The following is a 15,543-nucleotide window of genomic DNA, read 5'->3' as shown; positions in this document are numbered from 1 at the left end:
CACTGTAGGTCTGTTTCATTTTATGCATTGCGACCCCTGTACTGCGAGCCACTCCCGGGATTGTTAGGACACTGTAGTCTGTTTCATTTCATGCATTGCGACCCCTTGCTCCAGGAATCTCATCACTGGACTGCGAGCCACTCCCAGGATTGTTATGACACTGTAGGTCTGTTTCATTTCATGCATTGCGACCCCTTGCTCCAGGAATCTCATCACTGGACTGCGAGCCACTCCCAGGATTGTTATGACACTGTAGGTCTGTTTCATTTCATGTATTGCGACCCCTGGACTGCGAGCCACTCTCAGGATTGTTAGGACACTGTAGGTCTGCTTAATTTCATGCATTGTGACCCCTGGACTGCGAGCCACTCCCAGGATTGTTAGGACACTGTAGGTCTGCTTAATTTCATGCATTGTGACCTCTGGACTGCGAGCCACTCTCAGGATTGTTATGACACTGTAGGTCTGTTTCATTTCATGCATTGCGACCCCTGTACTGCGAGCCACTCTCAGGATTGTTTTGACACTGTAGGTCTGTTTCATTTCATGTATTGCGACCCCTTGCTCCAAGAATCTCATGGCAATGAATACACTTGAACATTTTATATAAAAGAAAGAAATCAGTATTTCGAAACAATAGGACATTCCAGATTAGAGGAGGTCCCTGCCACTTACCTCAACCTCCAAGTGGTCACCCCCTAACCCAGGCTTCCCCATTACCCACAATGTCCCTCCAATATCCGTTGACTATCAATGGGTGACCCCTATGGTCTGGGATATCCCTTACCTTATGGGGGGCCTAAAAGGCTATGGCCTTCTCTAACCCTCTCCCTCAGGGGCATCCCAAGGAACGGGCTGCCTGGTTTCACTGTTCTCTTTCCTTTCAACAATCATTGCACAGATTCTCCTCACTCCAGTCTCCTTTCCCTAACACCCCTCCCCCTGCTTCTCACTGTCTCTCTCTGCTCTCCTTCCACAGATTCTCCTCACTCCAGTCTCTTTTCCCTCACACCCCTCCCCCTGCTTCTCACTGTCTCTCTCCTTCCACAGATTCTCCTCCCTCCAGTCTCTTTTCCCTCACACCCCTCCCCCTGCTTCTCACTGCTCTCCTTCCACAGATTCTCCTCACTCCAGTCTCTTTTCCCTCACACCCCTCCCCCTGCTTCTCACTGTCTCTCGCTGCTCTCCTTCCATATTCTCCTCACTCCAGTCTCTTTTCCCTCACACCCCCCCTGCTTCTCACTGCTCTCCTTCCACAGATTCTCCTCACTCCAGTCTCTTTTCCCTCACACCCCTCCCCCTGCTTCTCACTGCTCTCCTTCCACAGATTCTCCTCACTACAGTCTCCTTTCCCTAAAACCCCTCCCCCTGCTTCTCACTGTCTCTCTCCTTCCACAGATTCTCCTCACTCTAGTCTCCTTTCCCTAACACCCCTCCCCCTGCTTCTCACTGTCTCTCTCCTTCCACAGATTCTTCTCACTCCAGTCTCCCTTCCCTAAAACCCCTCCCCGGCTTCTCACTGTCTCTCTCTGCTCTCCTTCCACAGATTCTCCTCACTGCAGTCTCTTTTCCCTCACACCCCTCCCCCTGCTTCTCACTGTCTCTCTCTGCTCTCCTTCCACAGATTCTCCTCACACTGCAGCCTCTTTCCCTCACACCCCTTCTCCATTCTTCTTCCACTGATCTTACTGCTTATTTCCACTTCTATTTCTACCGTCCAAGCGGTCTCCCAGCACCCCTTGCTAGGTCTGCATCCTGGTCTTACCGATCTCGCTCGTGCCACTCTATCCTCAGTTTTTGATGCTCCACTATGTCTCCGCCCACCAACTCTCCCTGGTCTTCCTTCTCTCCAACACCCCCTACTCCCACCAATGCGCCTGCCTCTACTCCCTGTTACCCTCTTGTGTCTCACTTCCCTCTTTAATGCATACACCCCGCACGCACCCAGCCTGTCTCAAACCTACTCCTAACTCCTATCTATCCTTCCTCCATTCATTCCCTCACAAACCACTCACTAGTGCCTCTGACACCCAACACCTAACCTTCACTATCTCAATGCACTTCACAGTTCTTCTCCACCTGAGACACCCTCCCCTCTGGATCTATCTCACAACACTCCACAGTCTCCCTGCAGTCCTTCTCTACCTGCCACACCGTCCCCTCTGGATCTATCTCAACACTCCACAGTCTCCCTGCAATCCTTCTCCACCTGCCACAACCTCCCCGTGGGTCTCTTGTTCCACCTTCTCTGCTCCTGACCTCGACTGAACACCTGTCACCCTCCCTGCATCACCTAGCTTTTTATAGCCCTGTTCTCCCCCTCTAAACCCACTCCTGGCCTCTCATTGGACATTTACCTAAGCTGTTCCCTTTGGCCAATCACAGGTGACAGGTTAGAAGGATCGGCCACTCATATGCTATGGCAGATATAGGTTACGAGATACCCCTGCATGCCATGCAGGTGACAGGTTAGAAGGTACGCCCTCATATGCCATGGCCGATATAAGTGATGAGATACCCCTGCATGCCATACAGGTGACAGGTTAGAAGGTACACGCCCTCATATGCCATGGCTGGTATAGGTTACGAGATACTCCTGCAGGCCATGCAGGCGACTGGTTAGAAGGTACGCCCACTCATATGCCATGGATGATATAGGTAACGAGATACCCCTGCATGCCATGCAGGCGACAGATTAGAAGGTACACCCACTCATATGCCATGGCTGATATAGGTTACGAGATACCCCTGCATGCCATGCAGGCGACAGGTTAGAAGGTCCGCCCACTCATCCCTTGGGTGATATAGGTTACGAGATACCCCTGCATGCCATGCAGGCGGCAGGTTAGAAGGTACGCCCACTCATATGCCATGCAGGTGATATAGGTTAGTAGATAGCCCTGCATGCCATGCGGCCGACAGGTTAGAAGGTACGCCCACTCATATGCCAAGGCTGATATAGGTTACGAGATACCCCTGCATGCCATACAAGCGGCAGGTTAGAAGGTACACCCACTCATATCCCGTGGCTGATATAGGTTACGAGATACCCCTGCATGCCATGCAGGCGACAAGTTAGAAGGTGCGCCCACTCATATCCCATGGCTGATATAGGTTACAAGATACCCCTGCATTGCATACAGGCAGCAGGTTAGAAGGTACGCCTACTCATATGCCAAGGCTGGTATAGGTTATGAGATACCCCTGCATGCCATGCTGGTGACAGGTTAGAGGGTACGCCCACTCATATCGCGTGGGTGATATAGGTTACAAGATACCCCTGCATGGCATACACGCGGCAGGTTAGAAGGTACACCTACTCATATGCCATGGCTGGTATAGGTTATGAGATACCCCTGCATGCCATGCTGGTGACAGGTTAGAAGGTACGCCCACTCAAATGCCATGGCCGATATAGGTGACGAGATACCCCTGCATGGCATACACGCGGCAGGTTAGAAGGTACACCTACTCATATGCCATGGCTGGTATAGGTTATGAGATACTCCTACATGCCATGCAAGCGACAGGTTAGAAGGTACACCCACTCATATCCTATGACCAATATAGGTTACGAGATACCCCTGTATGCGTACAGACAGCAAGTTAGAAGGTATGCCCACTCATATCCCATGGCTGGTATAGGTTACGGGATACCCCTGCATGCCATGCAGGCGACAGGTTAGAAGGTACACCCACTCACATGCCATGGGTGGTATAGGTTACGAGATACCCCTGCCTGCCATGCAGGCGGCAGGTTAGAAGGTACACCCACTCATATGCCATGCAGGTGATATAGGTTAGTAGATACCCCTGCATGCCATGCAGGCGACAGGTTAGAAGGTACGCCCACTCACATCACATGGCTGGTATAGGTTACAAGATACCCCTGCATACCATGCAGGCGACAGGTTAGAAGGTTTGCGCACTCATATCCCATGGCTGATATAGGTTACGAGATACCCCTGCATGCCATACAGGCGACAGGTTAGAAGGTACACCCACTCACATGCCATGGGTGGTATAGGTTAGTAGATACCCCTGCATGCCATGCAGGCGACAGGTTAGAAGGTACGCCCACTCACATCCCATGGCTGGTATAGGATACAAGATACCCCTGCATGCCATGCAGGCAACAGGTTAGAAGGTACGCCCAGTAATATGCCACAGCTGATATAGGTTACAAGATACCCCTGCATGCCATGCAGGCAACAGGTTAGAAGGTACATCCACTGACATCCCGTAGCAGATGTAGGTCACGAGATATCCCTGCATGCCATACAGGCAGCAGGTTAGAAGGTACACCCACTCACATGCCATGGCTGATATAGGTTACGAGAAGTCCCTGCATGCCAGACAGCGAGCAGATTAGAAGGTATGCCCACTCATATAGGTTATGCGATTCCTCTACATGCCATGCAGGTGACAGGTTAGAAGGTACGCACAACTTAAATGTCATGGGTGATATAAGTTACGAGATATTACTGCATGGCAAACCGGCCACAAGAGGTTAGAAGTTTACCCTTTCAGAGTTCCAGGTGACAAGGCAATCTTAAGCCCCTGCTGCCCCCTCACAGCCCAATGACATGAATTAGAGAGTAATGTCAGCAACACTATAAATATCCAATTGTGCAGTGCTTACCTGGACGCTTGTTTCTGAAAAAGGCATACCAAACTCCGAAAGCAGCCAGCCCCACAGCGAGCACAACTGCAATGATCACTCCAGCAATGAGCCCAATGCTAGGTCCTGGAGACTTCTCCTCTGTGGATAGAGTAACACAGGTGCAGAGTTACAGGGCAGATTTTACTGCAAGGACAAGCTTTCCTGTGCATGAATGGCTGGACATAGTTACATGCTTGGTGTGGAAAGACAGGGATGTCACACCTCAACTCACAGAAGGCCGCAGCTCACAGCAGTTGACACACATTAAAATCATCTTTTGTTGCGTTCGATGTGCTATTAACCTTGTCCTTCTCACAACTCTTCCATCCTAGGGTATTTCTGGACCAGTGCAAACCTTTGCTTCTATGATCACTATATACTTACTTGGGGTCCTGGCTGCTCAATGCTCTGCCTCTCTTCCCAGTCTCTCTATAGAGTCCCCCGCGGCTCTTTCCTAAGCCAGCTTCCCCTCAATTTACAGCACACTGTTCCCTCATGCCATCTTTCAGTCTCTCTATAGAGTCCCCCGTGGCTCTTTCCTAAGCCAGCTTCCCTTCAATTTACACCACACTGTTCCCTTCTTGCCATCTTTCAGTCCCTCTATAGAGTCCCCCGTGGCTCTTTCCTGAGCCAGCTTCCCTTCAATTTACACCACACCATTCCCTCTTGCCATCTTTCAGTCTCTCTATAGAGTCCCCCGTGGCTCTTTCCTAAGCCAGCTTCCCTTCAATTTACACCACACCATTCCCTCTTGCCATCTTTCAGTCCCTCTATAGAGTCCCCCGTGGCTCTTTCCTAAGCCAGCTTCCCTTCAATTTACACCACACCATTCCCTCTTGCCATCTTTCAGTCTCTCTATAGAGTTCCCCGTGGCTCTTTCCTAAGCCAGCTTCCCTTCAATTTACACCACACCATTCCCCTTTGCCATCTTTCAGCCTCTTTATAGAGTCCCCCGAGGCTCTTTCCTAAGCCAGCTTCCCTTCAATTTACACCACACCATTCCCTCTTGCCATCTTCCAGTCTCTCTATAGAGTCCCCCGCGGCACTTTCCTAAGACAGCTTCCCTTCAATTTACACCACACCATTCCCTCTTGCCATCTTTCAGTCTCTCTAAACCAGCTTCTCTTCAATTTACACCACACCATTCCCTCTTGCCATCTTTCAGTCTCTCTATAGAGTCCCCCGTTGCTCTTTCCTAAGCCAGCTTCCCTTCAATTTACACCACACCATTCCCTCTCGCCATCTTTCAGTCCCTCTATAGACTCCGCCGCGGCTCTTTCCTAAGCCAGCTTCCCGTCAATTTACACCACACCATTCCCTCTTGCCATTTTTCAGTCTCCCTATAGAGTCCCCCACGGCTCTTTCCTAAGCCAGCTTCCCTTCAATTTACACCACACCATTCCCTCTTGCCATCTTTCAGCCTTAAAGAGTTAAAAAGGAGAACCAAAGACAGCCGCGGGGTGGGGCGGGGGTGGCTCAGAAACCAGCCTCCCTGGCCATAAGTATAGTGGATGTAATTTACTAAGGTTTGTTACAGTTTGGTTACTTTTAGTGGTAGGGCGAGCATCGGATAAATAGGTTTGGACGGAGGACATAATTTGTGTGAGACATTCTGAGGAGTACTGGTTGTCATTTTCTTTTTTAAGATGGGGAACCTCATCGTAGACATGGGACTAGTTCTGGTTGTTCTTTTCTTTAATAAACACCCTTGAAACAGGTCTTCTCGTCAGTCTCCTGTGTCTGACTTACCACAATATATCTTTGTATAGAACCTCGATTGGACATTTCTTTATTTTGGGACATTCCTACTATGGCCTTTCAGGTTGCTACTGTCCTGACATTTACACCCTTCTTAAGAGTACAGCCTGACCTCAGCCCATGAAGGAGGTATATCTCTTGACTGTGCCCGTTTGACCTTTATGATTGGGGTCACTGCTGGTTTGTAATAGTGTGAGGGTGGTTTAGCCACTACTCAGTCTTTTACTCCTGCCGGGCAGTAGTCATGTCATAACGCCCTCACCAGAGGGCTATGGAAAGGTCTTCCTAACATGCACTACATCCCCCATAGAGCCAGCAAAGAGGGAAAGAGACTTTTACAATGGCAAAGGGCATTAGGTCCCATTTAAAGCTAGCAAGAGGCAGAGGGGGGGGGGGTGGGAGAGTCCTTAATAGCGCCCGGGGAGAGGCACTGGACAATCAAGAGGGCAGGAACATAAGCATAATCTACCAGCAACAGCCAGTGCTCCCTCATGCCCTCCCCTGTCTCTGCCCCCCGTGGCGGGTCAGAAGAATAACACAGACTCTGGTTTGCCATCTCACTATTGTATTTTATTTAATGAAAGATGAAAACTCCTAACTTTCCCTAGACTAAGGGTGTTCCCTACCTAACAAAGCTAACTAAGGTGCTCGTCAGTCATCACAAGAGTCCCAAACTGTGCCACTGGAGCACTAATTGACACCCATTTTCGACTATTTTGGACTCATTCCCATAAGCCTCCCTGGACAATAACTATTCATAATTTTGTCTTTACACTTGCAAGACTTTGGAACTTCCTTATTTAATTTCACAAACTACATATCACATAATGCACCTTGTGCCAGTTCTCGTGTCCTGGCTATTCCTATGCAGCAGTCTTAGAACTACAATCCCCATAAGCCTTAGCGATCAGTGCTGCTTTCACTTTCCCAGGACCAAAGATGGAGGAGGAAGATTACCTTCAGGTGTGCTGCTCCAGGTGCTGCTAATGAGCCTGCTTCAGCAGAGGGATGGTCAGCATGTAAGCAGCTGCCTGCAGGAGCACAGGGCTCTTGCATGGAGTTCACTCACAACCTTTGATCCTTGGATAACCACCCTTGCTCTTTTGCTTCCAGAGCCTGCTCTTGTTCTAGTGCCCTGTGCTCCCTCCCTTGCAACCCTGTTACTCTGCCTACACTGCTGTGCTCCTCTGCCTTCACTCCCATGCCTTCCGCCCAGCACCTCTGTGCTCCCTGTCTTGCAGCTCTGCTACTCTGCCTGTACTATCCTGCACCTCTGTGCTCCCTGCTTTGCAGCCCTGCTACTCTGCCTGTACTATCCTGCACCTCTGTGCTCCCTGCTTTGCAGCCCTGCTACTCTGCCTACAATGCCCTGCACCTCTGTGCTTACTGCACTGCAGCCGTGTTACCGTGCTTGCAGTCCTCTGTTCCCTGTCTGCAGCCCCTTGCTCTCTACCACCTATCATCTTGTTCCTTGCCTGCAGTTCCTTGTTCTGTGCCCATAGTCCGTGTTACCTGGCTTTAGCTTCTTAGATTCCAGTCCTGAGTTTCCTTGTTATCTGTCTGCAGTCCCGCCCTTGTTATTCCAGGCCACTGTTACAGTTCCTTGCCACCAGTCTTAAATTCAGTCCTTGCTATCCTATTCCAGAGTTTCAGTCCTGAGTTTTCTTGCTCCTGATCTCTAGTTCAGTCCACTGTTCCTTGATTCCGGTCCTTACGTTCTAGTCTGAAGTTCCAGTCTCCTGTACCATTGCACTTAGATTCTTTTCTTCTTGCTTTTCCTCTTTCTTCCTGGTCTCTGTCCTGAACCTTGCTTACTTTGACTTCCTATCCTTCCCTGGATATTTCTGTTACTCTTCTTGTCCTCAGTTGTGCTTGTGTAATTTCTTTGTTCAGAGTTTGGCTGCTGGGTTTCCCCAGCAGCCAAATGTAAATTAAATGTAATTAAATTCCAAATGTAATTAAAATGTAAGCAAATTGTGATATGGACAAAATTACTAGCTGTATAGTGAAGTAACTCATCAAACTGACCCACATTGGCCAGAAAAGTGGCCCATTTTGACTCGCCCACACTAGCATTTTGCATATTTGGTACAGGCGTTGCCCTGTTGCCCTATACCCAGTCCAAGCCTGGTGGCTCATCCATAATGGGCGAGGGGTGTCCACCCGGTGGCCTCCTGACCCATTATGCAGGAGCCAAGGAGCCAGCCCAGTGAAACACTGAGCACTCCCTCAGCTAATTTTTCCAGCTGAGTGAGTGCTCCTGGGCTGGCTGAACTGACAAAGGGAAACACAGTTTCCCTTTGACAGCTCAGTTCAGTTCCCCAGCCGCACATGCTCACTGAGCCATGCAAGGCTGGGGGCATTTTGCTTCGCCAGCCTCGCATAGCTCATTGGAAATGCTGGCTGGGGCACTGCATGTCTGTATGTGCAAGGGGGAGCTTCTGCGCCTCCTCGCACATACGGACAGAGCAGCCTGGAGCGGGGAGTTTCAGCACCCACACGCATGGTATGTTTAATTTAAATATGTGTATGGATGCATGTATGCTTGTTTTATGAGTGAGTGTATGGTGATGGGTGCTTGTGTGAATGTGTGTGTGTGTTTGTTTTGGTCCGTTGAGCTGATTTTGGCGAGTGGGGGGTTGAGGGGGGGAAGGAGGGTTGTACAACAAAGGCATTTTGTTGCACAAACCCCCTGCCCACCTGCCAAAATCAGCTCTTCTTCTGAGGTGCTGTGGATCCCAGGGGACAGGGACAGTATTTTTTTACTGGATATCTATCATAGATGTCCAGTCAAAAATACCATGCTTTCCCCCTTTGCCCCCCAGCACCTTGCATACACACATAACTATGCTGTGTCAGGCACAGTGGGGCACAGGGAACAGGGATGGTATCTTTTTAATGAACATCTATCATAGATAGAGTGCGTGATGGCACTCCCTGTGATATCAGGTGTGTGATGCCACTTCCGGTGATGTCACCAGGGTTATAGAGGACATCACGTCCTGTGATATCGGGTGTGTGATGCCACTCCCTGTGATATCAGGTGTGTGATGCCACTTCCGGTGATGTCACCAGGGTTATAGAGGACATCACTTCCTGTGATATCGGGTGCGTGATGGCACTTCCGGTGATGTCACAAAGGTTATAGAGGAGATCACTTCCTGTGATATCGGGTGCGTGATGGCACTTCCGGTGATGTCACCAGGGTTATAGGGGAAATCACTTCCTGTGATATCGGGTGTGTGATGCCACTCCCTGTGATATCAGGTGTGTGATGCCACTTCCGGTGATGTCACCAGGGTTATAGAGGACATCACGTCCTGTGATATCGGGTGCGTGATGGCACTTCCGGTGATGTCACCAAGGTTATAGAGGAGATCACTTCCTGTGATATCGAGTGTGTGATGGCACTTCCGGTGATGTCACCAGGGTTATAGGGGAAACCACTTCCTGTGATATCGGGTGCGTGATGGCACTTCCGGTGATGTCACCAGGGTTATAGAGGACATAACTTCCTGTGATATCGGGTGTGTGATGCCACTTCCTGTGATATCGGGGGTGTGATGCCACTTCCGGTGATGTCATTAGGGTTATAGAGGACATCAGTTCCTGTGATATCGGGTGTGTGATTCCACTTCCGGTGATGTCACCAGGGTTTATAGAGGACATCACTTCCTGTGATATCGGGTGTGTGATTCCACTTCCGGAGATGTCACCAGGGTTCTAAAGGACATCACTTCCTGTGATATCGGGTGCGTGATGGCACTTCCGGTGATGTCACCAGGGTTATAGAGAACATCACTTCCTGTGATATCGGGTGCGTGATGGCACTTCCGGTGATGTCACCAAGGTTATAGAGGAGATCACTTCCTGTGATATCGAGTGTGTGATGGCACTTCCGGTGATGTCACCAAGGTTATAGGGGAAATCACTTCCTGTGATATCGGGTGCGTGATGGCACTTCTGGTGATGTCACCAGGGTTATAGAGGACATAACTTCCTGTGATATCGGGTGTGTGATGCCACTTCCGGTGATGTCATTAGGGTTATAGAGGACATCAGTTCCTGTGATATCGGGTGTGTGATGCCACTTCCGGTGATGTCACCAGGGTTATAGAGGACATCACTTCCTGTGATATCGGGTGCGTGATGGCACTTCCGGTGATGTCACCAGGGTTATAGAGGACATCACTTCCTGTGATATCGGGTGTGTGATGGCCCTTCCGGTGATGTCACCAGGGTAATAGAGCACATTACTTCCTGTGATATTGTGTGCGTGATGGCACTTCCCGTGATGTCATCAGGGTTATAGAGCACATCACTTCCTGTGACATCGGGTGCGTGATGGCACTTCCAGGGATGTCACTAGGGTTATAGAGGACATCAGTTCCTGTGATACTTCCTGTGATATCGGGTGTGTGATGCTGTGATATCGGGGGTGTGATGCCACATCCGGTGATGTCATTAGGGTTATAGAGGACATCAGTTCCTGTGATATCGGGTGTGTGATGCCACTTCCGGTGATGTCACCAAGGTTATAGAGGACATCACTTCCTGTGATATCAGGTGTGTGATGCCACTTCCGGTGATGTCACCAGGGTTCTAAAGGACATCATGTCCTGTGATATCGGGTGCGTGATGGCACTTCCGGTGATGTCACCAAGGTTATAGAGGAGATCACTTCCTGTGATATCGAGTGTGTGATGGCACTTCCGGTGATGTCACCAGGGTTATAGGGGAAACCACTTCCTGTGATATCGGGTGCGTGATGGCACTTCCGGTGATGTCACCAGGGTTATAGAGGACATAACTTCCTGTGATATCGGTTGTGTGATGCCACTTCCTGTGATATCGGTTGTGTGATGCCACTTCCGGTGATGTCATTAGGGTTATAGAGGACATCAGTTCCTGTGATATCGGGTGTGTGATTCCACTTCCGGTGATGTCACCAGGGTTATAGAGGACATCACTTCCTGTGATATCGGGTGTGTGATTCCACTTCCGGTGATGTCACCAGGGTTCTAAAGAACATCACTTCCTGTGATATAGGGTGCGTGATGGCACTTCCGGTGATGTCACCAGGGTTATAGAGAACATCACTTCCTGTGATATCGGGTGCATGATGGCACTTCCGGTGATGTCACCAGGGTTATAGAGGACATCACTTCCTGTGATATCGGGTGTGTGATGGCCCTTCCGGTGATGTCACCAGGGTAATAGAGCATATCACTTCCTGTGATATTGTGTGCGTGATGGCACTTCCCGTGATGTCATCAGGGTTATAGAGCACATCACTTCCTATGACATCGGGTGTGTGATGGCACTTCCGGTGATGTCACTAGGGTTATAGAGGACATCAGTTCCTGTGATACTTCCTGTGATATCGGGTGTGTGATGCCACTTGCTGTGATATCGGGGGTGTGATGCCACATCCGGTGATGTCATTAGGGTTATAGAGGACATCAGTTCCTGTGATATCGGGTGTGTGATGCCACTTCCGGTGATGTCACCAGGGTTATAGAGGACATCACTTCCTGTGATATCAGGTGTGTGATGCCACTTCCGGTGATGTCACCAGGGTTCTAAAGGACATCACGTCCTGTGATATCAGGTGCGTGATGGCACTTCCGGTGATGTCACCAAGGTTATAGAGGAGATCACTTCCTGTGATATCGAGTGTGTGATGGCACTTCCGGTGATGTCACCAGGGTTATAGGGGAAACCACTTCCTGTGATATCGGGTGCGTGATGGCACTTCCGGTGATGTCACCAGGGTTATAGAGGACATAACTTCCTGTGATATCGGGTGTGTGATGCCACTTCCTGTGATATCGGGGGTGTGATGCCACTTCCGGTGATGTCATTAGGGTTATAGAGGACATCAGTTCCTGTGATATCGGGTGTGTGATTCCACTTCCGGTGATGTCACCAGGGTTATAGAGGACATCACTTCCTGTGATATCGGGTGTGTGATTCCACTTCCGGTGATGTCACCAGGGTTCTAAAGGACATCACTTCCTGTGATATCGGGTGCGTGATGGCACTTCCGGTGATGTCACCAGGGTTATAGAGAACATCACTTCCTGTGATATCGGGTGCGTGATGGCACTTCCGGTGATGTCACCAAGGTTATAGAGGAGATCACTTCCTGTGATATCGAGTGTGTGATGGCACTTCCGGTGATGTCACCAGGGTTATAGGGGAAATCACTTCCTGTGATATCGGGTGCGTGATGGCACTTCTGGTGATGTCACCAGGGTTATAGAGGACATAACTTCCTGTGATATCGGGTGTGTGATGCCACTTCCTGTGATATCGGGGGTGTGATGCCACTTCCGGTGATGTCATTAGGGTTATAGAGGACATCAGTTCCTGTGATATCGGGTGTGTGATGCCACTTCCGGTGATGTCACCAGGGTTATAGAGGACATCACTTCCTGTGATATCGGGTGTGTGATTCCACTTCCGGTGATGTCACCAGGGTTCTAAAGGACATCACTTCCTGTGATATCGGGTGCGTGATGGCACTTCCGGTGATGTCACCAGGGTTATAGAGGACATCACTTCCTGTGATATCGGGTGTGTGATGGCCCTTCCGGTGATGTCACCAGGGTAATAGAGCACATCACTTCCTGTGATATTGTGTGCGTGATGGCACTTCCCGTGATGTCATCAGGGTTATAGAGCACATCACTTCCTGTGACATCGGATGCGTGATGGCACTTCCGGTGATGTCACTAGGGTTATAGAGGACATCAGTTCCTGTGATACTTCCTGTGATATCGGGTGTGTGATGCCACTTGCTGTGATATCGGGGGTGTGATGCCACATCCGGTGATGTCATTAGGGTTATAGAGGACATCAGTTCCTGTGATATCGGGTGTGTGATGCCACTTCCGGTGATGTCACCAGGGTTATAGAGGACATCACTTCCTGTGATATCAGGTGTGTGATGCCACTTCCGGTGATGTCACCAGGGTTCTAAAGGACATCACTTCCTGTGATATTGGGTGCGTGATGGCACTTCCAGTGATGTCACCAGGGTTATAGAGGGCATCACTTCCTGTGGTATCGGGTGTATGATGGCCCTTCCGGTGATGTCACCAGGGTAATAGAGCACATCACTTCCTGTGACATCGGGTGCGTGATGGCACTTCCAGTGATGTCACTAGGGTTATAGAGGACATCAGTTCCTGTGATATCGGGTGTGTGATGCCACTTCCTGTGATATCGGGGGTGTGATGCCACTTCCGGTGATGTCATTAGGGTTATAGAGGACATCAGTTCCTGTGATATCGGGTGTGTGATTCCACTTCCGGTGATGTCACCAGGGTTATAGAGGACATCACTTCCTGTGATATCGGGTGTGTGATTCCACTTCCGGTGATGTCACCAGGGTTCTAAAGGACATCACTTCCTGTGATATCGGGTGCGTGATGGCACTTCCGGTGATGTCACCAGGGTTATAGAGAACATCACTTCCTGTGATATCGGGTGCGTGATGGCACTTCCGGTGATGTCACCAAGGTTATAGAGGAGATCACTTCCTGTGATATCGAGTGTGTGATGGCACTTCCGGTGATGTCACCAGGGTTATAGGGGAAATCACTTCCTGTGATATCGGGTGCGTGATGGCACTTCTGGTGATGTCACCAGGGTTATAGAGGACATAACTTCCTGTGATATCGGGTGTGTGATGCCACTTCCTGTGATATCAGGGGTGTGATGCCACTTCCGGTGATGTCATTAGGGTTATAGAGGACATCAGTTCCTGTGATATCGGGTGTGTGATGCCACTTCCGGTGATGTCACCAGGGTTATAGAGGACATCACTTCCTGTGATATCGGGTGTGTGATTCCACTTCCGGTGATGTCACCAGGGTTCTAAAGGACATCACTTCCTGTGATATCGGGTGCGTGATGGCACTTCCGGTGATGTCACCAGGGTTATAGAGGACATCACTTCCTGTGATATCGGGTGTGTGATGGCCCTTCCGGTGATGTCACCAGGGTAATAGAGCACATCACTTCCTGTGATATTGTGTGCGTGATGGCACTTCCCGTGATGTCATCAGGGTTATAGAGCACATCACTTCCTGTGACATCGGATGCGTGATGGCACTTCCGGTGATGTCACTAGGGTTATAGAGGACATCAGTTCCTGTGATACTTCCTGTGATATCGGGTGTGTGATGCCACTTGCTGTGATATCGGGGGTGTGATGCCACATCCGGTGATGTCATTAGGGTTATAGAGGACATCAGTTCCTGTGATATCGGGTGTGTGATGCCACTTCCGGTGATGTCACCAGGGTTATAGAGGACATCACTTCCTGTGATATCAGGTGTGTGATGCCACTTCCGGTGATGTCACCAGGGTTCTAAAGGACATCACTTCCTGTGATATCGGGTGCGTGATGGCACTTCCAGTGATGTCACCAGGGTTATAGAGGGCATCACTTCCTGTGGTATCGGGTGTATGATGGCCCTTCCGGTGATGTCACCAGGGTAATAGAGCACATCACTTCCTGTGACATCGGGTGCGTGATGGCACTTCCAGTGATGTCACTAGGGTTATAGAGGACATCAGTTCCTGTGATATCGGGTGTGTGATGCCACTTCTGGTGATGTCACCAGGGTTATAGAGGACATCACTTCCTGTGATATCGGGTGTGTGATGCCACTTCCGTACCCCTGGCATTTTGGTGAATCAATGTCCCTGCCCACACCCCCCCTGTCCAGTTATTAAACACTTTGAAACCTACTTCTGTGTCAAGGGTTTCCCAGATCTGTCACACCACCCTGAGTGACATGTGACACCCTTGGTATTGTGATGTTTACTGCACCTATGCACATGTATAATAACTGTACAATAATCGTATGCGTTGTCTGCGAAGAAGGTTTTGCACATGTATTTTGCACAAAAATAAAGTTTACACAGGCAGGGTGCCAATTAATCCCCCTTTTTAGCACTTTGCCCGCATTTGCACATGCGTTATTTTGTCTGGAGAATTTCTTTTTAACAATGCTTTTCACGTTTCATAAAGAATAATACATGAATTTGTTGAGATTTAATGTGACCCTCTCCTTCCTCCTTTTTTTTGTTCCCCGAGTTCCCCAGTA

The 15,543-nt window shown here is 49.7% G+C and overlaps 1 protein-coding gene across 2 annotated transcripts in view; it reads right to left on the bottom strand.

Moving 5' to 3' along the window:
• Positions 1–15,543, bottom strand: part of LOC138522053 (patr class I histocompatibility antigen, A-2 alpha chain-like) — a 269,113-nt gene that overhangs the window by 75,845 nt on the left and 177,725 nt on the right. For both annotated transcript variants that reach the window (XR_011283225.1, XM_069635284.1), the window contains exon 5: positions 4,643–4,762. Coding sequence is in view for 1 of the 2 variants with exons in the window: in XM_069635284.1 (XP_069491385.1) it covers positions 4,643–4,762 (120 nt within the window). In the remaining variant the exon portion in view is untranslated. The remainder of the gene's footprint in view (positions 1–4,642; positions 4,763–15,543) is intronic.

This window comes from Ambystoma mexicanum, chromosome 13 (assembly GCF_040938575.1).
Source record: "Ambystoma mexicanum isolate Mex_15411 chromosome 13, UKY_AmexF1_1, whole genome shotgun sequence".
Lineage (NCBI taxonomy): Eukaryota > Metazoa > Chordata > Amphibia > Caudata > Ambystomatidae > Ambystoma > Ambystoma mexicanum.
This window is presented reverse-complemented; position numbering and strand designations above follow the sequence as displayed.